The sequence below is a fragment of the Chlamydotis macqueenii genome, chromosome 1 (assembly GCF_036417535.1).
Source record: "Chlamydotis macqueenii isolate bChlMac1 chromosome 1, bChlMac1.mat, whole genome shotgun sequence".
In the NCBI taxonomy this organism is placed as follows: domain Eukaryota; kingdom Metazoa; phylum Chordata; class Aves; order Otidiformes; family Otididae; genus Chlamydotis; species Chlamydotis macqueenii.
In genome coordinates, this window is record NC_141556.1 from 161,197,614 (window position 1) to 161,224,930 (window position 27,317).

At 37.4% G+C, this 27,317-nt stretch overlaps 1 protein-coding gene across 2 annotated transcripts in view; it reads right to left on the minus strand.

Moving 5' to 3' along the window:
* GPC6 (glypican 6) overlaps positions 1–27,317 on the minus strand; it is a 797,727-nt gene that overhangs the window by 197,500 nt on the left and 572,910 nt on the right. For both annotated transcript variants that reach the window (XM_086771443.1, XM_086771435.1), the window contains exon 4: positions 15,703–15,868. In XM_086771443.1, coding sequence (XP_086627569.1) covers positions 15,703–15,868 — 166 coding nt within the window. The remainder of the gene's footprint in view (positions 1–15,702; positions 15,869–27,317) is intronic.

Here is a 27,317-nt window from a genome sequence, read left to right on the forward strand (position 1 = left end):
CAGGAAAGTGCAAGGATGCGTGTCTGGCATCACTCTTCTGAAGCAGCACTGGCTTAGATGAACTTAGGTCAGCTAATGATGAAGCCACACCTTCAGGCAACATTCAGAATTCTGCATAAAAAGCATGTAGAGTGCACATCTACTCTGACGCCTGGGTGCAATCTGCATTGGTCAGCAGCTGCTCAGAGCCCCTGAGATCTGGATTGTTTGCTTCCTATGCTCTTACGGATCATTGCTACATATATTATGTACACAGTGAGTCTCTGCAGAGAAACAAATAATTTCAGCTGTCTTAGGTTAGAGCTTCCTAAAGGCACTATTCTCTACATTTCTGTGAAAATTCAGATAGTCACGATAACTTATCTGGAAGTACATTGAAATCTAAAAATTATGGCCTTAAAAACTGGTAATTGAATAAGCCTTTTCAGATTGAAAGTCATTGATGTAGAGACAGAGTCTTAATCATTCTGGGAATTTTGAGATGCCTTAGTAGCAGTTTATGAGTACATAAGCTCTAAAGTGTGATAATTAATCTCTTTTCAGGTTTATACCTGCAGGAATTGTACATATTGGAAATCAAAAAGATTAAGACTGTTATTCAACATTTCTTCTTGCCTGTGCATTTCTTTCCTCAAAAAAAAAAGGCAATTAACCCATTCCTTCAGCCTCTGTAGCAAGAGGGAAGATGGCATCCTACTTGGGAATATCCACTCTAGCTTCACAGGTACCAATAAACGTGGCTGGGCCATCACCAAGCTCAATACAGATTACAAGACTCAGTTGGGAGCTCAGGGGAATAAAGACAGCAAGCCTAGGCTCAATTCTGTGCTGCCATTTTATATTGTAATTAGTAAGTAAACCAGATACTAGTACCAAAACTAAATAAGGCTCAAGCTGCACCTTAACTGCAGCAAAAACACGTGGCATCGCATGTTATCAATGTCAGTGTTTTACTCCTCATTTAGTAATAATGCTTTTTTTTTGGTGTGACCTGAATTTCCAACCCATATAAACTCCCCTACACCATCAAGCTGTTTTGGGAATAGACATGTCCTGATAAAAGAAGGTGCGGCTCTCACTGGGCAGACAATCTTTCATTTAATTATGATACTTAAGCTTAATTGTTCAAATAGCAGGAAGGGATGTGTAGCTCATCACAGTGCTCCTAGGTGACCCAAGTGACAGCAATTCACCCCACAATTTACTGCAATAATTAAAAAATAGTTTATGTTAATCCAGGTGCTCCGTCTGGGTTAATGATCATCCACATGACTCCATGAATTTTGTGAAAATTTTCTAGTTTACATATTAGGTAAACAGGAAGAAACCTGTTGTTCTGCTGGCCTATGGTCAAGTAAAGAAAAAACTGAAACTCCTAAAGGCCTGGGTTTTTTTTTATCTCTCTGTGTTTCTTTAACTCACTGAAAGGTGACATGTACATTTGCAGAGTGTTGAATCATTATTTCTTTCAAATAGTAATATTGCAAAAAGATGTTTTGGTTGGGATGGTGCCCATTCATATTCTTGGCACTTCTCTAAAGCCTATGAAGGCATTTACTCCATTTCCCCCAAATAAACTACACCTGCTATTCTTCAAGCAGCAGCTTGCTACCTCTGCTAAAACACAGGGTTTTAATGTAAGAACTTTTAAATATTCTTACATTTTGTTTATTAAAAAGTCTCATAACATACTCCTGGGTACTCACTCAACTCCCATACCCTTTCATTCACCCTAAATAAGAACAAGAAATAAAATACATCCACATATACAACACGGAATAGTACAACTCTATACCTTTTCTCTTATCTTTCACTTACACTAACTTCTCCAAATTTGTCTCTAATGAGGTCACCTATGATAGTCTGGAGTTGGTGAGATTGTTTTATATACTTCAGTAACATATCCACTAGTCAAAGAGAAATCAAACAGAAGGAATTTTCTCTTATCTGTATCTGTTTAAATTTAAGGCATCTGACAGATAACCAAAGCTCTTTACAGATGAATAGCTATGGAATTCAGACTAAAATGAAAGAAATTAAATAGCTACCTAGTTTCCATGGAAAATAATGATATTTTATAACTAACCCATTTGCCTTGAATTCTAACTCTTCTGCAAGGAGTTCTATGGCAATATAATAGCTTTTTATTTTATTAATTTCAATAGAATTTCAGTAAAAAGTAATGAAAAGCAGAGTGCACATCCAGTAACTAATTCAATAACCATTTCTACTTTTTATTTTTTTTATTTTAAAGGGTATATTTTTACAAGTATTGAAAAGCAATTTGGTCTACAGGAAAAGCTAATTATTTTTTTTTCATGTTTGCATTAGGGATCTTCAACACCTGGAATAATAATACTTTTACACGTGAAGGACTTTCAGTCTACCCTATGCTCTATTCTGAACTGAAGGGAAAATTCCAGAAAATGTACCCTTCTCCCCTCAAAAAATCGTCTTCTGAAACACAGCAAATCAGAGATCTGAGTGTCTTTCATCTCTTTTCCAACAGCTTAGCATATGTAGGATATATTGAGAGGCAGATTTCCCAAGAAAAAAGATGTCAGGGTAACATCTGCAAATAAACTGAGCTGGAATACTAAAACATCACATGAAATAAATGAAGACTGATTTTAGGCAGAACTACTTACTTTGTACGGTATTCCCAGATCTGCCAAACTTTGTGTAGGTTTATGGACAAGCATTCAAAAATTTGAATAAAAAATGTCTTTTGATAACACATAGATTTTGTGACCAAGTTAAAAACGAAAAAAACAGATTATCCTTCTTCATAAATGGTTATTATTTTCATTGATAGCAAATGCAATGTTCTTCAGTTTAAACATTTGTTTCAGAAGTCCACAGACATGAAAGCTATGTGAAATAGTATGCTTTCAGAAAAAGTAAGTGAAGAACTGTGGCAAGTAGAAATACATTTCCTACAGTGCTGATTAAGCTATAGTATAAGACTCCTGCATGGAACATATTTTGCTTATTTATATGGAACACTAAAAAACTAAGAGGTGTGCACAACTGGAAAAAAACCCACAAACAACAACAATGAAACTACCTATACTTGCATGAGTTGAAAAGGATTGCATTTTTTGTCACTTGCAGAGTACTTAAAGTCACAAGACTTTACACAATTTGGACCTATATCACTCTTTTGGGCAAATGAGATGAGTGTTAAACAAGGACAAAATGAAAATTGTACTTCAGTGTCACGTTATTTGGAAAAAGCTATTTGTAACCTGTTGTTTCCCTCTGAGACTGTTTAGTCTTCAAAAAGTGCAAGTTATGTTTACTTGGTGGTTTCTTTTCCTGTAAAGACTAGCTGTCTAGAGGTTGCGTCTTGTAGCCTGTTCTGCTTGGACAATAGCAACATGGCAGACTGGAACAGAAGTGTCTTCACATAAACTCTATCTGGGCTTATGCTTAGGTTTAATATCGCCAAATTTCAAACAAATGCGAATCCAACTTGAAATGTTATACAAGACTACCCTTACCCTACCCATCGGACTTTATGCAACAGCTTTTGACTTCATGGTCTGTATAACTAGATATTCAAATTATCACATTCCTTTTTGTAAGGGGAGAACATTCTCCTCAAGTTTTAGATTCAATAGACTTTTCTCTTCCTGAACTGAATGGGAGCCAGGGAGCTTGAAGGTGCTTTCACAGAAAGAAAAATAAGTACTAGCCTTCCTCATCTGTCAGTAACAATTAACTTGACAAAAGGAATTAATTTTGGAATTTTTTTTTTAGAGGTACATTCAATATCAATGGAATTAGATCTTCATGTATTGTTCACCATCATATTTCCATTAGTAAATGATTTGCATCAGCTGAAGTTCTGCCACGCTGTTCCTCCTGATATCAACCTGATTAATTTACTATACTTTTATTAAACTTTCATAGAAAATTTTCATGCAACTGAAATGTCAGAGGCTTCTTAAATAGGCACTAACATAGCATTACCATAGTTTTGCTTTCTTGTAATTTTAAAAATATTACTTTATATATACACTTTCCAAAACATACATCAGTCAGACGACTAGATTCTATATGTATTTTTCTGGCAGCTGCATTTGAACAAACAAAATACAATATGCACGTATATCAGTAAAAGATTGAAACATACTGTAAGAATATATTAGTCATATGTGGAGAAGACAGTCAAACTAAATATTATGAAAGGACTCCAAACTGTCTAATAATTTAGAAGTGATTATCTGAGTGCAGTAAACGTGCTAAAATGAGAATGTCAGTCATTAATTCCTGGAGTAGAAGATTTATGTATTACTAAAACGTGTTTCTAGCCATCAGCGTAGCTTGGAGCAGCCATCTTTCACACCTCCCACAGAAAGGTTTTTCTGACAGAAAATCTCCCAGGATAAAGTAGAAAGGAAACACAACCATTTCATTTTCTAATTGGTATGAAAAGGTAATCAAAGAGTAAGTGCAGTACAAAGCGGAGGACCTGATTTAGAGCGTATTTCCAGCACTGCAGATATCGGTGAAGTTTCAACTAACAAACTATTCACGGATTCATTTGTAGTTTGTCATAAGAAATACATAAACCCCTTATTTTGAGTGTATAAATGAAACAGAAATCACAAACTGTAGCTATATGTGTCAGAACTGTCACTCTTATGTTCCTATAGTAGAGACAGCCTATAACCTGTTTATCAGCTTCCTTTAGCTAGTGTATTAAAATAAGGATGCTGATGTATAATTAAATGCTGGTGAGTATCAGCCTACATGTTTTATTAGAAGAGTCAAATCTACTGGAAGACTTTCTGTATAATTTCATCTATGAAATTCAAGTTAGCCACTTGTGAGTGCTCTATGTTTTATTGGCTCATGCTCAGGATAACTTCTTGCCCTTTTGTCACTGTCCGTTTACATAATTCGGTTTAGTGATAGTTTATGTCTCATCCTACAGTTGAGCTAAGCGTAAGATGCTGTAACCGGTACACTGAAAGCAAAGACTGACCTTCATTTCATTTTACAACATCACTGTGAGATGCAAAGTTGGGTTGAAAAATTGGATTCTTTTTTGAGGTCAGCAGCAAATATCCAGTGGAACCAAAATTGCATTCTTTATTTTTCAAGCTGCTATTTTTTTTTCCTACACAGTTATCTGTATTTTAAGAGTTAACAAGACAAGACAGATAGAAAGGTTCTTTACTGCTGCTGCAAATTGAAGTGTGATATTATGAAGGTGAGTTTCTACTGATATGGAAAGTTCAGCATATGCTTCTGGTGGCTAAATGAAAAATATATGTCATGGGAGTTTAAACTCCCATAGGTTAACTTGCAATATAAATGACATTAAGGGATGTTGAATATTATATCACAGGGCAGGTGACACTGAGAAATAAGAAATATAAGAGCTGAGTTTTTCCTGTTACCTTCATATTACCTTCTAAACACATTGGAGTCTCCCAACTGCATCAGTACACTTTTAGATTTAACTGTTTCAAAAATGCTTAATGGATTTTGGCCATACCAGCTCTGTCATAGCACTCTGGGACAAACCAGTGCTCTTGACTATAGAAACGATTGGACTTTCTGATAGTAAGGCAGAGACAAAGGAGGAAAAAAAAATCTCTGATGTTTTCCCAGTAATTCCTGCATCTGAAAAAAATTTAATTACAAGAGGAAATAGAAGGTTGACACATTGCAAAAATGGAGTACATAGGACGCTTCTCAGAAAGAAATAATTATTTCCTTAATATTTTGTTTTACTGAAATTCTGATCTTTCAAATGGTTTTAAGTTTTTGCTCCACTAAATCTGGCACTGCTATGTCATGAGAAATTTATACCTCAGTCACCCACTTTTCACCCTTTTCTATCAGCTTATCCTTAAAAAGTCTTTCTGAAACAAGAATGTTGACTGAGTGTAATCCATATCCTTGTACATCTATGTGGCTGCTTTAGAGAAAAAAAAAGAACATTTTGTTTACATTAAGGAACATATGTACTTAATATAATATCCATACAAAATTATATATTTGAGTAGGTTTTGTCATATCACTATTAATGTTTGGTGCTTTTGGCAATATGGAGTCATTTACGTATGGCTTAGAAAAGACCTGCATAAGCAGTTAAAAAGTAAAGAAAATTTAGTGATTTAGAGTGAGATACATGTTTGTATTCTTTTACTGAGTCTTGGGTTGTGTTTTTATTCTTCAAGAAACAGCAAATTGAAACTTGCTCTGAAATTCAAGGACCCAAAAAGGATAAAGAAATGAGACTAAGAAACCCCTAAACATTTCATTAATGGAATTTGGCAGATTATTTACAACCAAAAATCTCTTTTTTTTTGTGTGTGTGTATTGTTCATGTACAGCATTAGGATTTATTTGTAAGGAGAAATTAAGGCTGGTTGCCAACATTACTTTGTTTCTGTATTTCGAAAAGAAATACATGCAGTTTCCTTTTGAGGTCATAGGACATGACTGTAAAAAGATAATGTACTACTTAAGACATTACCATGAACAGATTAGCCTTCATCAGGCAATGGCTCAAAATTACAATACAAATCAAACCAATGTCAATTTCTCTTTGACATCATTGCAGTAAGGGATTTGCACCTATCACCTTTTATTGATATTGTATAATAACCTCAGCAAAGTATTTTCAGATATAACCCAGTGTTTTGATAGCAGTAAGGTAGGGAGGCTTCTTACTGTAGAAAAAATTTGCTGTGACTTACACGCATCTCTCCTTTACATTTACCTGAATAATGGAGAACATAATTTGACATTTATTTCTAACAAGAAGTTCAGAGAATCTGAAATAGTTGGTAAATCAATCTGCCAGAAAGAACAGCTAATTTAAAATATTACAGTTTCAAGTTCTAATTTCAGTGTACGAAAACTGGTTCTTAATTATGCAGTTTTCTAAATTAGATGCAGATTCGAAGACAAAAATATTTTAAAAGTAGAAAATGACATCACAGTGCAACAAAATACTTTTCTGAGGTATATGGTCTTAAATACAGCTGCATACAAGCAGAAATGAAGTGCAGAAAAATGTACACAGAGACAAAAGTTGAAATGTCACCTTCGGTATCCCTCTGGGAAAAAGTCATTATTGCATCATTATGTTTTCCCTTAAAAAGAGGAGATAAACAAAAAACATAAAATTCAGATCATCTGAAGTTTGTCAATACTGACCAAGCCAAATGATGATGTAACTGAAGACATGTCTATAGGGAGGACATACTTTTCACACTTCCTAGTGCAACACAGCATTATGTCAATTAGGTACAGCCAAAGTAGTAAGTTCAAACAAATTTAATTGACATTTAACCCCTCCCGCTTACAATATTGAAATCTCTTTACATGATTCAGAATAACACACATTATATGTTAACCAAACATCTCTTAAAACAGACTTATCTTTATTTCTGCTTAGGAAAAAAGGAAAAAAAAAGTCACAAATTCTTCATTTGGATTTGTACTCCTTGAAAAAACAACTGCATTGATGTAGCTCTTTCAGGTAACTGAATGGTAGAAGCATGTTCTGGAGCCTGGGTGTGTGCTCCAGTCACACTCTTATTTCATATGCCAGAGAAACTGGGTGCCCCAAACCCCCAAACCAGAAGGGAAATCAGACCAGGTAAGAGGCACAACGTTTTCCAGCTTATCCCTGGCCTGTGAAACAGGGAGCTCAGCACAGTGAAGTGCCTGAGGGATGCCCCTACAGGCAAACAGAGATTCAGCCCTCCATAACCATAATTAAGATCAATTCCTCCACTGAAGAGAAAACTCTTTTGAGGTGTTAATGTACATGGTAACCTAGGACAGAAAGAGCAGTGCTGTTTACTGCACTCCTGGAAGCAAGAAGTCCCTTGAGAGAGTATAGCTATGGACTTGGAAAAGTACAAAATAACGCTTAGTTCACACGGTATTCAAGCAATAAATAATTAACATATTCTCCTGTTCCTAAAGATGTCTCATGTAACACCCCTGTGTTCCTTCATAGCATTTTGAAGGGCAGTGGCAAAGCAGCTGCCCCAGCACTTCCCTTGAATGTAAACACAGAGAAACTTGCTATTCTATGCAACTTTCACACTGCACTCATGTGTAGTAGCCAGGCATTTCACTTTGATGTAAAATGATGTGAAGGAGTTGGAGATGAGGAATGAAAATGGAACTAAGAAGTCATCATTTGGGCCCAATGGCTTCATTATAAAATCTTTTAAACTTTTTTGACAATGCTGATCAGCCTTGTTATTTTCAAAAGATGCTGTAGCATCTAAATGCTGCAGTCAACTTAGGGCTCCGTTGTGCCTGGTGAAAATGCTGAGTATGTGGCTCCTGTTACCACTTCAAGTTTTGAGAAGCTTTTTACTGAAATCATACAGTTTAAGAGTATTGTGTATGGATGGCAAAGACAGAATTCTAGAATTGCCGAATTCGATCCTGTATTTGTAACTGTCACATGATATGATGATGGGTGATGTGTTTCACATGCACTAATATCTTTCTATACTTCACAAAAATGGCATAGTTAATCACCACACTTCATTTCCACAAGTCATGTCAAAGCTGAGGAGCCCAAGATGTTTACTGCTATCCTTCAACTAAGGTCTGCATCTTCAGAAATCCACATCTCCCCTTCAGTAGCTGCAGTTTTCGAGAGTCAAGTGTAACTTTGCAGTGAAGCCATTAGCATCCTTCCAGGATGCATCCTCCTAGTAAGGAGCTGCCAATGGTGTCAGGACAGATGAGTCCTGGCCCTCCTGAGCCTGTAACTGGAGCAGAAGATCCCCATAGTCCCACAGAAGGGAACCTCCTTCTTCAGTGATACAACCCAAAGCAAATACACAGGGCAACGGATGCTGTGAGCTGCGTGCATGCAAGAAACTGTATTGCCCCGGGGAGAGGCACAGAGATTTAGTAGGGTAAGTAGAGTTTAAGCAGCAGGCAAGTGCTGATGCTATTTCCACGCTGCTGGCAGTCCCATAATTTCAGAGCACTTCTCTCAGCCTGAATTCATTACCGGCTGAGGAATTACATGCCCAGGTTGTGTATCTTGTATAATTCAGTGGGAAGAGAAACAGTGGGGAAAGAACAAATACAGTTCCCCTCTTCTACACATTATTTAGCTCACTCAATGGTGACGTGCTCTTTGTTTCAGGGGTGCTGCTATATACTCTGACTAAGCCATCAGGTCTCGGTATCATGTTTAAATTGTAGGCAGAAATTCTACTATTTCTGGAAAACAATGGGAAAACACAGGATCATGGAGGCTACTGCTTATTAGAGAATTAAAATATTATAATAGCGTAATCCTTTAATTAGGTATCATCAAGTTGAGTTCACTTTCCATTTGTGCAACTACATATTTTAATCCTAAACTGAAATAAACATTTTATGATGTTAAGTCTGTGTTTTTAATAACATTGCAAATTCCTTTGTATAGGCTACCTATGCATTGTGGGCCTGAAGCACACTAAAGGTTTTTTTTCATAAAATTAGATTTACACACATAAATCTGGTTGTTCTTAACTTTTCAGCAACTGAATGTGCAGTTGTATCACACAACAGAGTACTAATTTTCCCTTGCTTTCGGGAAAGATAAGCTACACCGGGAAAAAATAAGTCTAAGCTACAGATGAAATTTTTCCAAACATAATAAGGATGGGTCTCCACAACCCCTATAGCCATCTGCCAAACCCTGCCACTTCAACTAAAGGAATAGACATTGGTGTATCATAACAGCTACTATAGTCTGTACAGACAAGACACTTAAAGATTACTTCTCCAAACTCAGGAGGCACTAAAGTTTCTCTAAGAAATGGATAGAAAAGATGAAAAGCATTAGGTTAAGATAATTTTCTCTGTTCTCATCCTGATGGGTGGCAAAGATGGTTTCACTACAGGTGTCATGATGCATTTCATTCAGGAAGAAAGCAAGAAAGGATGATTTTAGCCTGAATCATTAAATGTTTTCTAAGTTGACACTAACTGAAAATAAGGCTTTATATATAGGTTTTGATTTTTAGGTTGCTTTGACTATCTTCATATGAGCACAAGGTGTACATTATGAAATGTTAACGTTTGCATTCAAGTATCCATTCTATGCTCATCAAACCAAAATTCATTAATTTCTGCCAGAAACTCTGAATTTGAAGTAACGGCATCCCAGGACTGCAAGAACCTTCTGCAGTGCCTCTCCTGGCACTGGGGCAAATAGTATAACTTACTTTTTCTCCCAGAGTCCTTACAAAAGGCTAACACATAATAAATATCACAGCATACTTTCCTGTAATGATTAAGAAGGAGGATGGCAGAAAGAAGAAATCTGAGTGTCAGGTAACCAAGGTTGCTAACATCCCTGTTTTTAGCTCTACCTTACCATGATCAAGCAGAAGTAAGATTTTTGCCTACTGAGAGTTACAACAGATTGCCTGCCTTTGGTCTGTGGTGTGTAAGGGTAAATAGAAGTGACAGATGCTGTACACTTCAGAGAAAGAAGGGGTAAAAAACCTGATTTGTTTTGAACACACTCAATACACTTCAGAGGTTCCCTATTTTCATCCTAATATGTAGTTGCCTACACAGCTATGGCTGTGTTTATTTACAGTAGCTGCACACAGAGGAACAAGAAAATTGTAAAGGATTACTATTACAATTACAGGACTGATTTTTCCACGAACCAAAGTGAGTCTTGAAGAGCACAGCTATTCTTGTAAAAGGCCATTATAAAAAAGACAAACCTAGGTGGTCTCTTGAAGCATTAAAAGGAAAATATTTATCCTTGTGCTTGCATATGGAACAGAGAAAACACAGAGTCCTGAGGGCTTTTTTAAAGCAGTAAATAAAACTGATGGCATATTTTCATCACTCTAAAGCTTTCATTAGGAGTAAGCACTTAAGGTTTTGATGGGAATTTTACTTAAAATGATCAAGTTGCTATGAGTGAGTCTGCATGGTATGCTTTACCTCAAGAGGTCTCCTAAGGTAAGTGTCTGAGTCATACTGATGGGAAGAAAAAAGAGGGATTCTTAAAGCACAATGACAAGAAAGTTCATTGGCAGTGCAGAGCTGCTGTAATGACAGTAAATGAAGTAACTTCAAGCCTGGAAGGAGAAGCTTTTGCTGAAACCTTGCAGATATGATTTTCTCCTGTGGCTGAAGCCTAGCAAGGTGGTGGCAGTAAGAGGTGGCTCTGGCTCTCTGAGCCTGGATGCCAGCTTTGATGGCCTTGAACACAACGGTGCGAACCCACCACATGCTGATCTGCCTTGATACACTACAGAGCTTGTCAAATGTTGGATACACTGTTAGCAAAGCCACTTGCTCTCCAGCCTGAGTAGAAGGACGGGTATGGACACGCAATACTGAGGAGCCCCTTGGCTCCTTTTCACATACAGGGATGTGATCCCGAGCTGGCAGAATCATTCATTTGCACATCTCCGTTACTGCGCAACTTCTGATGCATTTTCTGCAATCTCTCACCTACTAAAACATGACAGTAAGATCAAGGTGTGTCTGATTTACCGTTGACTAATTCCTAGGGGGAAAAACAAATTACTTGTAATTTCTGCTGCTATAAATAGCCATGCAGTGGCAAACCTCAATGGACTGCAGCAAAGCAATGGCTACACAGGCACTACACTAGCGTACTTTTTGCCATCAAATACAGCAACAAAGCATTTATGATTTACTTTAGATGTCCACAAAAAAAAGTCCAGGTGCAGTCATTGCTGTGATTAAAGCAACTACCTGGATTTTTATTCTTCCACTGTTCTGAATTATTTAAGTAACGACTGTCATAGCTGACTCACAATGTTGCTTGACAATTAGATGTAGTATTTTCTATGTTTTTGTCTCAAGACAGAAAAAAGTTAAACCCACCGCTAACTGTGAAAGAATTTCTGAAAAAAAAAAACAAATGGGTTATGGCCACTTTGCCATCCTGAACCTGTGAGTAAGGCAGTGGTCAGAATAAGATGCACTTGCTTTCATGGAAATAATCTTTTTGTGGGTGCTGATTCTGAAGCTGAACGAGGGCACTAAGGGAAAGTGTGGTGCCCACTAAGGGGAGCTCAGTCCTTGACTGACATTCCTGCTTGAGAAAAAGTGCAGTTAAAGGGAAATAAATGATCAACTGTAGAGAAAATTAATCTTAGGGAAAGTCAAAGAATCTCAAGATAGAAACAGGGACTGAAATATAGGATGGTTAGAGAAAGAGGAGTAATAGTATTGCTAAAATTGAATGTAATTCCCTAAGATACATGTGGTTTGAATCTTTGTAAGTGGGAATATCTTACTCCATCTCTTCTGTGTTTCTGCGGCAGAATAAACAGTGAGATCCCTGATCCTTATCATTGTTAATTGGTATAGCTCCATGGAGAGAAGCATAATTTTGACTATATCTGTTGGGCCACGAGACAGAGAAAAATCCCCTTTTCCCCATTCCACAGAATCCATCAGTTCCTCCCCTGAGGCAATCTCTATCCTCAGCAGTACAGTTCCTCTACTCATTCTTTTTATCTTTCATTTGCTAACTTTGCTAGAAACTGGTGCAAAGGAGATTCTGAGGGGTAACTAACAGGCAAAACATCAGAAGCAAGCTTTGTCAAAATACACATTTTTCAAAGTCAGTGTGGCTGGTTTACTTTTAAATACCTCTTAAATATTTTATATAGATACCTAGAAGAACCATTTATTAATTATATTTTCATAATTATAGTTACTAAAGACTGTCTTCCTTTATCAGGCAAAATTCTGAGTTTCAGAGGAATTCTGCTAGAATGAGATGTACCACATTTGTCTTTTATTGTGCAATAATGAAGGCAACAAAATACAGAAAGCCTATAATGAAACATTACACAAAAAGGACAGAGACCTTAAGGTGACACAACAGGAAAAATATAATAAACCATGTGTCATGCTGCTGCAGCTGTTTCATCTCTTACCAATTTTCACAGTCTATAAAATCTTGGAAAGCACCAGATGTTTAGGGGAAGCTGTCCCACTCTCCCTAGCTTTGAAAGTAGATGCAAGATTTATTAGTGCTATATAAATGTGATTTCAGTCCTGACTTTTATATTTATAAACTAGGTGGAACATGTAACACATCCTGTTGTCAGAGAGCCCATTTACTTTCCTCTGCTCCTCCTCACTTGCAGATCTTGGGTGTTGCTGGACAATTATAGTAACTACAGAACAATACCAGAACATGGAGTCTAAACCACAGTATTTCCTTGTTTACTGACAAACACATCTGAGAGGTTTTTTTTCCTAATATCAACTTTTGCCAAAACAACCTTGCAATACACAGATTATGAGCTAAGCAATACTATCGTGTTGCAAATGAATATGCACTAACATTTGGGATTCTTGCCTACGCAGAGACTGTTAGTGCACAAAATTATCCTTCTTTTTTTGTTTGTTTTTTTTTTCCTAGTGCATGGTTCCTAGTATCGGAACAGGGATCAAAACTACTCATGCATAATTTCCAATCTTTCATAGCTCAGCGGTGCTGTAAAGTGCTGCCGTTCGTTTTAATTCAGTGAGTAGAAGTTTTGTTGTGTTTGGTACTAAGGGAATTGCATGTGTTATCAGAAAGCCTCTGACAGCTGTCAGAAACAGAGACAACTTGCTGCATTTCCGTCTTTCATAAAGGAAGGACTAAGGACCCTCATCCTCAGCAAAGCTGTCAGAGGCCTCAAAAATGGGATAAAACAGAATACCTTTTCCAAACACAGGAAAATCTCTGTCTCTCCTTCTCTATTCCGTTCCCCATCAAGTTGCAGAGGGGAAGCTGTATAGGTAGAAGAAAGAGGAGATGTATCTTGATATATTTGTTCTTTTTACCGCCTTGTCATCACTGACCTGAAGGGATAATTGCACAGCAGCCTATTTTCCTTTAAGGAAGCACACAGTGTATTACATAGTATTTAATAAATTAGCACTATGTTTTAACATAATGTACAAGCTTTCACGCAGTTTTTCTTTTCTGAGAGCAGGAACAATCAAAATCTGAAAGACATTGATGAAGACAAGGACTTTGCATCAAAGACTCAGTCTGAATCTGTAAGCACTTCCACACATTCCACCACACACCTCACTCTGCCCAGCACTCTTACTGAATTTAAAGCACCAGAAAAGGAAATCTTCTCTTCAGACCTGAAATCTTACCTTCTACCTTTTGATTTGAATAGGTGCTGCCTTAAAAGCTCTGTTATTTATTTTAGTTAAATTTTTTTCTTTTCTTTTTTTTTTTCTAAAAGCCAACATTATTTTCTTTGATCAGAATTAGTGACAATTTAGATCTTTTTTTTACTGTTTAGTGACAAAGGGAAAGTACCTTAGGTAATGTCTTTAACAGGTTAGCATTGTTTTCCCACTGGTTTCTAATTAGCTTTCTGATGATGAACTGATTCTTCTTTTCACACCAGTAATTCTATAGGTATCCCTCCATACAGCACTGTCTCCGAAGTCAGCTCCTTTAAGCAGTATAAGGGACTGAGAAGGCATGTTTATTTGCATCATTTGTTTATTATTGTTGTTTGCATTTTTGGCTGAGGCTATTTTTATAGCACACTCAATGCTGTTTTTCACTTTTCATACTCTGATTCATTTTTCATCCTGTTTTCTTCTCCCTATTCATCTTGCACCACCTCTGTGCTGAGTAAAGCGAAGATCTGTGAATGAGTCAGAGTCAAATTTTCAAAGTCACATTGGTCACTGGGGTTTGAAATTAAGCAAAATGAGACTGCTCATATTTTGTCTTTCCAAAAGTAGAAAATAAGATTTCCCATCTTTAGTTGCAATAAAGAGAGCTTTATCTTACTTTTTCCAGCAGCTGCCTTTATTTTCCTGAAATCCAGTCTAGGCTATGATGCTTATTAGTGACTGGTGTAACTAGCTGTTTCTGTTCTTTCTATATTATCATCAGCCTTGTCTAATTCCTCATCCTACCCTGTTTATCATCAAAAGCATCTCAAAGCTCTTCTTTCTTGTTAAATGTTACTCTTCTGGGAGTTTTATTTGCTATAGGGTATCTGAATGGCTGTTTCAAGGAGATTTCTTTCTTGTTTTTTTGTAGTTTACTTGAGTGAAGAATTATGTGAACAAAACTGTAATAGCAGTTTTCCTTAAATACATATTCCGTGCTCCATTTTAACATTTTGGTTGCATGTTTGGTACTTTCTATTCAGCACACTGAAAGGAATACATTAACATATTTTAATCAAGAACAATGAATTAATAATTTCCCATGTATGTAACTTTTTAAAGCTTTTTGCCTATATACTGCCAGAATTAAGAACAGCAGCTGTTATGATTTATGTTGACTGGATGTTATACAATGCTATTATCTTCTCAGTCTGCAAGAGCCTAGTTTTCAGTTGTAATACATACTATTTCTGCCATGTTAAGCTTGTTATCAAATCCTCAACCAAAGCTTTCTCAACATTTCACTTATCATGTAATAATTCAGCTCAGAAGCTGTAACACCACACCATTCCTTTTGAAATATGAAATACGAAATGTGACTGGCTTGGGGTGGGAAGAAAAATTTCTTACTGCAAGCCAATAAGGTCAATTAGAAAGTGAGGTGCATTTGCAGTTGCTTTGTTACGAATATTGGCCAACAATGTCTTCTAACCTCACAAAACTCTACAGATGTTTGCTATTACCAGTATTTCCTTCCGCTAATATTTAAACTCTTCTTACCTATGAACAGATTCCACTCAGTATCCAAATCAGCCTGATTTGCTAGGCAACCCTTCATTACATTGAGGCAATAGTTGTTGCAAGGTTTCACAGTGGGAAGTCCTCTGCAGTAAGGGCAGTACAACATCTTCATTAACGCCCGGATGCACCCTGGGGTGGGACTGACCTGCAGAGTTTAAGGAGGGGAAAGAAAAAGAAAAAGGAGGAAATCAATCTCCTGTTCTGTGAATTTCGGGATTGCTGAGATTATGCCTCTCAAGCAACAAGTGTAGAAGGGGCAATTTGTGAAAAGAGCTCAACCCTTAATAACACCCTCCTATAAGACTAATTGATTCCTGCCAATTATCTTCATTTCGCACAGCCAGCGATTTTCAGGAATGCAAAAATCAACACTCACTGATGGCAGTGCTTACCTCCCCAGCCCTCCCGCACAAAGTCTACTGGAAAGCAAAGGAAAAACATCCAGGGAATCAGCTGGACAGCAACTGACTGATCCTAACATGGAGGATCCCGAGGAGAACCTACACTCTTCCTACTCAATCTAGAATTGTCAGTCACACTGTCACTGGATCAGATTCTCCTCTTTATTAAAGCACAGTAAATCCAGGATAATCTTAATGATTTCTATATAATTATTCAGAACTGCACCATGACAAAGGGATATCATTCTCTTTTCAGATAAAAATATTCTTTTATCTTCTGAGACAATTTCATAAAGAGATCAGACAAAGAGGGGTTTTTTTTTTGTGACAAAAAGCATTGTGTGCATGACAAAAGCATTACAGACAACAGTCTCATCCATTTCAATTTACATATCGGCACGGCACAACGTGGCTGCACACAGTGAACTTAAAACAGCCAACAGAGTCAATGGAAAGATACCCAATGAGTTTAGTCAAAGTCGTTAACACTGGACACGGCTGACAGAAGAAAGTGGTGTGCAGATACAAGTTTTTAGTGGTATGTGTTACAGGTGGCACTAGAAGGGTATGGGTTTCCTGGAGAAGGAGCATGGAGGTTAGGGAAAGGATTTAGCACAAGGCTTTTCCATTATTTCTAATGATTCTTCACCTCATCTTTTTCAGTCACCAAAATGCTGGGCATCTATTCAGCCCTCCATGTTCAATTGAGAGAAACAGGTCCTTTTTGGATCATTTCTTTATTCCACCTCTTGAAGGGCAGGATAAATCATCTTCTGGAGGACATCCACCGAATCCTCCATATCTAAATTTAAACTGCACAAATTGGTCGCATTTGACAATCATAGGAAGTCCCTTGGGTAAATATTATCACCCTCTCATTTCCATATTTAATTGTTTAATCTCATACTTTTAAAATTGTATGCACCACTTCAATGTACATTTTCAGGCCAGAAATTCTGTCTTGCATTAAAAGTGCACGTTAGGCACTACTTGCAATAGCATCTTGTCATGGTGCAGTGGAGCATAAGCTTCTCATGCTGTAGTGACAATCTCAAGGAATGACAAAGAGCTACAGGTTCCCCAGTGATTTCACAATTCCTAGACAGGAGAGTGCAAAGCAATGGCACTCCTTTCACTCATTCTATTAGTTTATGAATAAATGCAACACTTCTAATATGAATTTGAAGGGATTAAACTGTTTTTCTATATTCATGCTAACTTGTGCTGAAAGCATGGATCTGACTTTGCCCTATAACCGTACATGCTAAGCTGACTGATGTGGTTTGTATTGTCAGGATTGTACTAAAATGGCACTTCTTTTCCTCTTTTTCTGGAATTCTTTCTCTCTTTTTGATAATAAATCACCGATTCTTAGAAAACTATGTAGAACCTACTCTTTAAAGTGGATATTTTTACATGAAAATGGCTCTGTTAAGAGTTATAGCAGATGCTTCTGAGTATGCTCAGGGGTGATTTTTGCCTCTTTTTTTCCTAGGGAAATGCACTTTACAAGCACAACACCTTGTATGAAGGTATATATATATATATCTATCTATCTCCATCTTTTTCCAATAGCTTTTGAACCATCAGCCAATTTCAATCAAATCTGACTGAGGACTTCAAGTCTCAGTAGATTAAGATCCTATAAGTTTTTTGAAAACAGACAGCTGGGAGAAAGAAAAAAGATAGGCTCTATTACTACCTTTATTGAGGAAAAGGCTCAAGCATGAGGTCAGTTCCTCACAGATATCAAAGAATGCACGTGGAGGAATGATGCTATGAATGACCCATGGGTTAAAAAAGCACCAGAGGGAACTTTCACCTTATTAAACAGCAGAAAAAACAAATGCAAGGAAAGCTGGACTTCATTATTTCCACTGCTCTGAACTAATTTTTAGAGTCACTTATCCAACTGTTTTATCATTATACTTCCAAACCTAGAACATGCCCATTTTGACAAAAAGCTTAGTACCAAAAGTAGGATGTAAGAAGGATACATATATTTATGGTCAACAATGGAATCCTCAAAATTACTTTGTAATTGCTGCTTAAAGATAGAGATATTTCTATCTGTGGGCACTGAGAGTTTTATCAGCAACGTCACTTTCATGCTTAAAATTATGTTTCTTCCCAGGCCCAGAAGTCTTGTCAATGCAAAGTTGTCAGCAGCTGACTGACCCCTAAGATCAGCTGGAACCCACATGTTCTCCCATCTGCACCTTCCCAAGCCCACTTTGGAACCTGTGCTGACAGTACATACACCTATAGGATCTTGACCGTGCACAAAAACTTCCTGGGAATTTCATTCTTGAAGAGCATAGCCAGAGAAGAGATAACAGTCCCTGTCTTTATATTATATTTATATAAATCAAATATCATAAATACTTATGTGAGTCTTATTTTGTCACAAGTGTAGTCTGAGAGGTAACTAGCTATCACGTCTTTCTCTGCCAGAGGTACAGATAATATCCTCAACCTGCAAGGACAGGACTCTATTGGCCAGTTAGAATATCTATTTACACTGGCCCAGTGAATCTTAACTTCTTGTGCCATTACAGAACAGCTTTGATCAGAGTACTCCCAGACACAGTCCACCATGAACTAGTCAGGATAAGTTCTTACCACTCAAAAAGAATGAGCAGGACCCAGGTGTCTCATATCTTCTCTGAACGTTTTAATATCTTTCATACAAATTGGTGGCATCATCATAGAATAGAATCATAGAATCATAGTTGCAACTAGTCACAGAATCACAGAATCATTTAGGTTGGAAAAGACGCTTAAGATCATCGAGTCCAAACGTTAACCTAACACTACCAAGTCTACCACTAAACCATGTCCCTAAGTGCCACATCTACATATCCTTTAAACACCTCCAGGGATGGTGACTCCACTGCCTGCCTGGGCAGCCTGTTCCAATGCTTCTGGTGAAGAAATTTTTCCTAACATCCTATCTAAAACTCCCTTGGCATAAATTGAAGCCATTTCCTCTCATCCTATCACTTGTTCCTTGGGAGAAGAGATTGACACCTACCTCACTACAACCTCCTTTCAGGCAGTTGTAGAGAGCAATAAGGTCTCCCCTGAGCCTCCTTTTCTCCAGACTAAAAAATCCCAGTTCCCTCAGCCACTCCTCATGAGACTTGCTCTTCAGACTCTTCAGCAGCTTTATTGCTCTTCTCCGGACATGCTCTAGCATCTCAATGTCTTTCTCGTAGTGAGGAGCCCCAAACTGAACGCAGTATTCGAGGTGTGGCCTCACCAGTGTCAAGTACAGGGGGACGATCACTTCCCTACTTGTGCTGACCACACCATTTCTGATAGAAGCCAGGATGCCATTGGCCTTCTTGGCCACCTGGGCACACTGCTGACTCAAGTGCTGCTGCGACTCAAGTGCAGGACCCAGCAACTGGACTTGTTAAACATCATACAGTTAGCCTCGACCCATCGATCCAACCTGTCCAGATCCCTCTGTAGAGCCTTCCTACTCTCAAGCAGATCGTCACTCCTGCCCAACTGGGTGTCATCTGCAAACTTACTGAGGGTGCCCTTGATCCCCTCATCAACAGCATTTTCCAAGAAAGGAAGGTGCCTTCCTTTTGTTTAGAAAGAGAAGTAATTGAGTTTTTAAGATAAGAGGCCAAGCTGTGTCTCCAAGCAGAAAGGAGATGGAGAAAGTTTCTACAGAAGCCTCTGACATATCTATACCAGCCTCTGGCAAAAACCAACACAAGCAGCTTCTTGCTGATCAAGCTGGATGTTGCAGACCTGTTTCAGAAGATGCTATACTGGTGAAATAAAATATGAGCACACATCAGTTACTGTCTCTGAGGTCAAGTGGCAGTGACTTGCTTTCATTCGCATTGCTTAGTGCTGTCACCTTCTGCTCCAAGCTGGTCACATCTCATACTAGTATGTATTATTCGACACAACTCCTCTGGGTCCCACCTGGTGCCTGAGTGACTAAAATACATAATAATTCAGCTCAAAGTGTTTAGAATAATAGAAGGCAGTACTGCAGGCAATAGGAGTAAAAGGAAGTTAAATATAATGTTGCATGTTTTGAAGTGAAGCAGGAGATTATGTTTGATAGTGCTTAGACTACACTTGGGTTAGTGTTGGAAAGAAGGGAAGGGACCAAAACAAACCAGATGGAGAGGTCCAAAACACATCCAGGAAGAGGGCTAACAATTAAGCTGTGACCTGAGCACACAATAAGTCCCATTCTCAAGCTTGCTTTCTATTCCTCTGTCACTTAGCAGTACCAATAAACCTTTAGATGACCAGCCCTTCCCACTTGTGACACAGGGAAATATTAAAGTAACTCAGCTACTTTGGAAATTTGAAGGCTAAAAGTTAAATGCTATGTTACAGCAGTTAAGTGCCTTTGTGAATCTAGCCTTCAGCGAGCAGCCAAGTTTCGGTTCTGAGGTTCAGCTGTTTTTTTCTGTACCTTTATTTTCAAAGAATAGTCAGATCTTTTTCCTCTCTCAACAACAGCTGAAGTATCTTTAACACAAAAAAAAAATCGAATTTTGCTCTAACATTCTGAAATGTTGGTAAAAAAAAACAAATAGAAAAAATATTCAGCTTAGAGTATACTTCAGAAAGCTATGAACATGTGAAATCTGGAGATTATCACAGAAAGTTGTTTTACAACCACTTATAACTGGCTTGCTACATCTTGCTGCTGGCAAATTCTGTGAAAGGTATTTTCAAAGCCCATGTTTCATTCCAATCTTAAAAAAAAATAGAGTCTCCCACACCTAATAATACTTTTCTGAAGAGCAGTCAAAAGGCAGATATTAATTTCATTCAGAAGTATTTAAAACCTCCATTTGCTGAGGAGAGATATTCCTTAGCTCAGGAGTTTCAACAATTTTTCTGTAACTAATATTTGTGGATGGATATGGCTTGTTTTTTTTTTTTCTTTTTTGTCTTTCACAATACTTTACAATTGGCTCTATGCTAACTGCAGCAAAGAAATTTGCATAGACTTCAAAGTTTAGAAATAACTAGTCCTTATGTAAATCATATATTATAAACCAGATCGCACTGAATGACATAACTGGGGAAACTACTATAGAGGAGTCACTAATTATATCACGCTGTCTCCCTAACTGACTAGGACATCTTCGTTTTATATAAGCGTATGTGGAGTGCAGCGCATCAGAAGAGTGCCTTTCTGAGCTTTGATTGAGCCTAGTAGCTGCAGGACATGTTCCATTACTGCATTTTATAACATTTTCTGACAGCTTCAGCTTTACCTAAATGTATGTTTTTGCATACATGCAAAAAAAAGCAAGAAGCATGATTCTTAAGGGTTTAATTACCGAACACTTGTTTTCCCACTCAGAAACTCTAGGAGGAATATTATTTCATCTAGAAGACAGATTTTGCAATAGTGGACTTGCAAATATAAATAATTGAGAACTTCTTTGGGTAAAAGCCATTAAATTGTACTTTTTTTTTGTAACACTGCATTTGTAAAGGCTACTTTGTTATGTATTTGACCTGTTTTTATAATCAAAAGCCTTGGCTTTGTCAGGTACTCAAACATAAATCTTTTTTTCTGATACAAAAAAAAAATCAGACAAACTGATTAAACTGGTCACCTTTAGAAGGATCAAAAGCACTGACATGCAGTTTCTCTGCTTGTATTTACAGGAGATTTCTTACTGAAGTAGTTGGTATATGTTGTCTGGTAATAAAGTAGAGGCATTCTTCCAAAGTAATTTGAAGGTACCTAAACTCACAGCATAAGGCCATACTTAAGTCCAGATCCTGTAATTTCTTGGCATATAATAAAATCTGTCAAATATGAGCAAAATGAACCAAAACGGAGTGCCACCCCAGGTACCACAACAGGCCACACAACTCCTTCCCACATTTCCTATGCAGCCAAAGGAAATTCATTTGGAATCACACGGAGTCACTCCTCAGCATGAAGACCTTCGAGGGAAACTGTCAGGACAATCTAGTCAATTTCTAGCCAACTGGCCCAGGAAGCTTCTGCACCAGAAGAACCCATAGTCTGGGAAGGAGAAGAGGATTGCATTTTATTTCTCACAAGGTTTATCAATGCATTAACAACCAGGCTGCTGGATAAAAAGGGGAAACTTCTACTTCCTTCCCATTTGGTGTTCAAGATTAGGTATCAAATGCTTTGTCTTATACAAGAGGGTGAGGTATATTCCTGCAATTGTATGTAAATGGTCCATAATTTGAGAGAGTTTTGAAATTAATCCCTGTCTTTATCACTTGTATGCTGATTAAAACATCCATCTCCCTACCAGCAAGCTGGTGTTGTGTATCCTGCACAGGCATGATGCAGCACTGACATCCTTACGTCACTTTTTGGATATCTGTGTAGTCCATCTACAACTTAATGATGGAAAAATGAGCCAAGTTTCCCAATTTTGTTCATAGCGCAGTTATCTCAAGAGTTTCAAACAGGACTAGGGCAATAATAAAAAAATGTTTACGTATGTGGCCAGGTAAGAGTTTGTTCTTGAATACATTGGCATGTCTTGACCAACTCCAAGAGAAATGCAGACTCCACTAAGAGTAGCAGTCCCTCCATGTTCTTCAACCAAAAATTTAATATATCTGTGGACAACACCATAGCCCAATTCTAGCACTTCCTGTCCAAAAACCTCTACAGTATAATTGTAGCATTTCCATCCAAAATTATATTTAAAATCAAATGGGACATAAGGATTAGAAGTGCATGCTTGTGATTTCAAGAGAGAAGGAAGAAGAAAAACTTCGAATTAAGAATTGCTGATTTTTGCATTCAGCCTGATAGAACTGAGGAAACTTTTTCTAAGCACAAAAGCATTGTTTCTGAACTATGAAATGGGTGTAAATCCTTAGTAACAGTGATGTAACTGGGGTCAGACAGAGATGTATCACAAAGTACACTTTACAGGGTACACAGGATTGCTGCAAACCTTTGGATCACCCATCCTAAGAGCTACAGATCCTTTTTCCTTGTCTTTCACCTTTAATTAACTTACATCAGTACAAAGACTAAATGCCAGTCCCGCCACTCACTACTTTTCATCATATATCTTTGACACTATCTTCTCAACACGTTACAGTTACTCCTTATTGATTTTTGTTGTTGTTTTTTTTTTGTTTTTAATACTGGCAAAAGTGTTAAAGCTTAGCTGGCATTCATGTTTTTCTTCCTTTTGCTCTTTCTTTTCTTCAAACAAGATTTGCTCACAGTTGGATCCAAGTGATTAATTTTCCTGCTTGTCCATATTTTGGCTATTTTCATGAAAACTGTGTTACTGCTGATTTCGTTTAATAACCTAGATATCAAGCAAGTTATTTTCAGCAGGTTTCAGCTGAAAATATGTCTGTGTGCATCTAATTAGAACTACACAGAAATATTCATAAGGTATATGAATGCTTTATTGAAATAGTTCTCATTATTTCAGTCTGACTTTTAGATGCTAAGATCGCAGTTCACTGCTTCCGTAGCACAATATGATATAAAAATGGAAATACTGCATCAGCCACACTCAATTGGGAATTTATGTTGTAGAAGGTCAATTTGAGAATACTTACATCAAGCAAAAGTCTAGTCTAATACCAACGTCCTAAAGATAAAAATAGCTATATTTTTAACAATTCATAGCATCCCAGATGACTGAAAGGTAGAAGACCTGGTTTGAGTACTAAAGCTTTGTACTAGTGTCTTTGACATTGTGCTTGAGTTACACCAAAATAAAAGTAAAACACTACAGCCAGTTAAACAGCTGCGAGATTCCATAATTCTAGGATAGTATATATTGAAAATACAGTGAGTTAAAACATGCTAAATTTAATTTTAATATTTTCATGTACAATAAAGTATTTTTCTAGAAAACAATGTATAGTTCAATATGCTCATTAAATTATTATAAACAATTTTGGGACAATATAGTTGAACCCTAGAAAAGTTTTATAATGTAAAAAAGAAATTACACATTTACTATCTATCTGATACAAACTGTGCAGCATAAAGCACTCATCCTACTGCTCAGTTCTCCACAGAGGAATAATCTCTTTTTTTTTTTTCTAAAAGAACAGCAATATTTAGCCATTGTTCTTGTTCAACTGAGAGGTCCTTTTCCATTATCTATGATTTTGAAATTGTGAGAAATATGGCAACTGGATTTCTAAAACCTATTAAAAGTTGAAGCATTTTTCATTCTTATTTGGTCATCTCAGTATGTCTATAATTGTGTTCCAGTACGTGTATAGTTCTGGAAGGTGGAAAATATTGCTCCTCCATTTTACAGATGGAAAAAAAAAAAGAAACAAGCAACTTTTAAAGGTATTTAGATGGATAAACCCCTAAATGCTATGCATTGGAATTTTTCAACACTGCTCATAAGTATCACTCTCATCTGCGATTTGCCTAAGTTACCATAACATCTAATTCTGAACTGGCTATAGGAAAATAAGGACTGGAAGTCTCTAAGCGATTACATCAGGAGGTTGTACATCAAATAATAAATCATTGTTGGAGAGATGAATTGTGGAATTTCACAAATTTCCCACAGAAGTCAAGGGCAAAAAAACACAAGGACAAAATGTTCAGATGTTTACTTCAGTGAGACTGAATCTCTATTTAGAGAGGAAAAGAATAGCTTCTCCTATTTTTAGGAAACTAGGAAAATTACTTATCAGATTATCCAAATACAGAAAATTCGAATTTAGAAAACCACTTGAAAGCTACAGTCACAAGGATATTTTTGTAAGGCTATTTTTTTAAACTCTTGAAACACTTCTGAGTGATAATTTAAAGCAATTTTTTTTTAATACAACTTCAGTTTTTACAAAATAAAATGTTTAAATGCTCAGATGTAAATATTAAAATGTTCTTAAATCTCATTTTACCTGTGAGAAGCATAATCAATTTCAAGCAAACTGAGTGGAAAAATGCTGTTTGATTACAAATATGTTTACACAATAATTTCTTAGACTGAAATAGTGCAAGCTGAGAAAATACTCCAGGATATGGGGGTTTATGTCCCATTAGATATTATTGAGCTGAAAAATCTGTCCTGCAAATTTTCTGGGAAAAAAACTTATTTTTCTCATCTGTTGTTAGAGTAAGCCCACCTTAAATAGAAGTTGAGGTAAGGATTCTATCTGTTATTTTCACAGCATTTCAAGGGCAAAGCTAAGGTGAAAAATCTTTGAAATAATTTCTTCCTTCCACTCCCAGGAGATGAGAAGTTTTCTGTTACACGGAAGAAAGGAAAGAATCTCACCGCTGTTAGGCTTTTCAAATCCCACCATCTCTTCTGGAGCATAAACTTAAAGATACTCCCATAACAAAAAGTAGTTCCTCTGGTTTCTTCCCAGAGAAAAACTGGATCCCACTGCATCTCACTTAAAAGAGAGTGTGCTCATTTCTTCCAGCTTTGTGTAGAAATGTCTACAGCCTTCATGAGATAAGAGTGCCTTAGTTTAAGAGGACAGCATGTGCTAAATTCTCCAAGGCTGAAAATAGAATAGATGTAACTATAAGTTACAGGGTCAGAAAACTCCCTGAAAGTGGCTACCTCAAATAATTTGAGGAGCAAAAAGGAAAATCCATAAAGTCCAGCATTTTAGAAGAGGTTCTTAGTATGATTTGCCTGACGAGACACGGATATCAAAATCTGACCTATACTCCCTTACAATACAGATTCACTTCAATCTAGAAACAGGCATCAAAAATAAGTGATTATTACTCTCTCTTGTGGTGCTATAATGACTAATCCACGTGCAAATATCTTCATGTGTCTGTTTAAAGTTAAGCAAGAAGAATCCATTGTTTTTTTCCAACTAGAGAAGCAGGAGGATGCTACTGAGGAATGATGTACAGCTGCCTTGTAGAACAGTGAGAGGAACAGCCAGGTTGAAACAGGCACTAAGAAAGGATGGTGAGGAAAAAAAATGCTAAACTAGGCTCTGCAGAATCAAGCAAAAGTGGCTTTGTGCTTACTGGGAGGAAAAAAATGTTGCAGAGAAGTAGGTTAAGTATTGACCAGGTACAAATCAGAAATAGAAGGGGAGGCCTTGATAATCTGGAAATCAAACCCCCAGATAAGCAGGAGGGAAACCTCTGAGAAAGGTTTGAGACAGAAAAAGAGAAGAGCTGCCACAGTAGGAGATAATAATCAAATGGAGCAGTTAGGCATGGTGTGCAGCGGTATCTGGATACGAAAGTCATGTGAAGAATAGTGAAAGTCAGTCCTACTTACAACAGCCAAGAAGCTTGAAATGCAGACTACACACTTGAGAGCAGTCTTGCTGACTGCCTGCCTATGATTCACAGTGCAAAACAGAAAAGCACTTGAGAAGAAAATAGAGAAAGAAAGCAGCAAAACTGTTCTGATCACTTGTAAGTACTCACAACTATTCACAAGCAAACCTTGTTCACTGTTCACTGACCTGTGAATTGTTTTACTGACTTAAAAAGGGCATGAAGCTCAGAGTGGTGCAGAGGGCTGTGGCGTGTCTTAGTTGTGCGGTGTCAGCAAGAACACCCTAGCCCTGATGAGAAAGAAATAAATGCATGCATAATATTGGCAGTCTTGGTCAATGATAAGTTATGCAATAATTTGAGGTGACAAGTGACAACAGATTGTCCCAACATGTTCCAGCTCCTTCCTGCTCTAAGAATTATGGACAGAGTCAGTTTATAATAAGATGATCACTATCTGAATCACAGTAGCAATTTCCTATACATAGCAAATAAGGCTATACAGATTCCTTACAGGTGCCTTCCCACATGGCTGATGAATGGTCTGGGCTGCATATTAGCAGTGACTAAAGGGTAGGGACGGGTGGACTAGTACTAAAACAAAGATATTGTACTAGAGAGAGAAATAAAATTGTAGGGTGTCCTGGTTTTGGCTGGGATAGAGTTAATTTTCCTTTCAGTAGCCAATGAGTTTTGCATTTTGGATGTGAAGAATGCTGATAAACACCCTGATGATATGAGTTGTTGCTCATGAGACCAAGGACACTGTCTGACTTTCCAGGTCTCACTAATGTGCAGGTGCAGAAAGCTGGGAGGGATATAGCCAGAATAATTGAGCCAAACTGGCCAAAGAGAGTATTCCATGCCATAAATGTCACGCTCAGTATATAAGTGGAGGTTGCCCGTGGAGGGCATCCTCCCATCTTTTGCTTGCTCGTTGG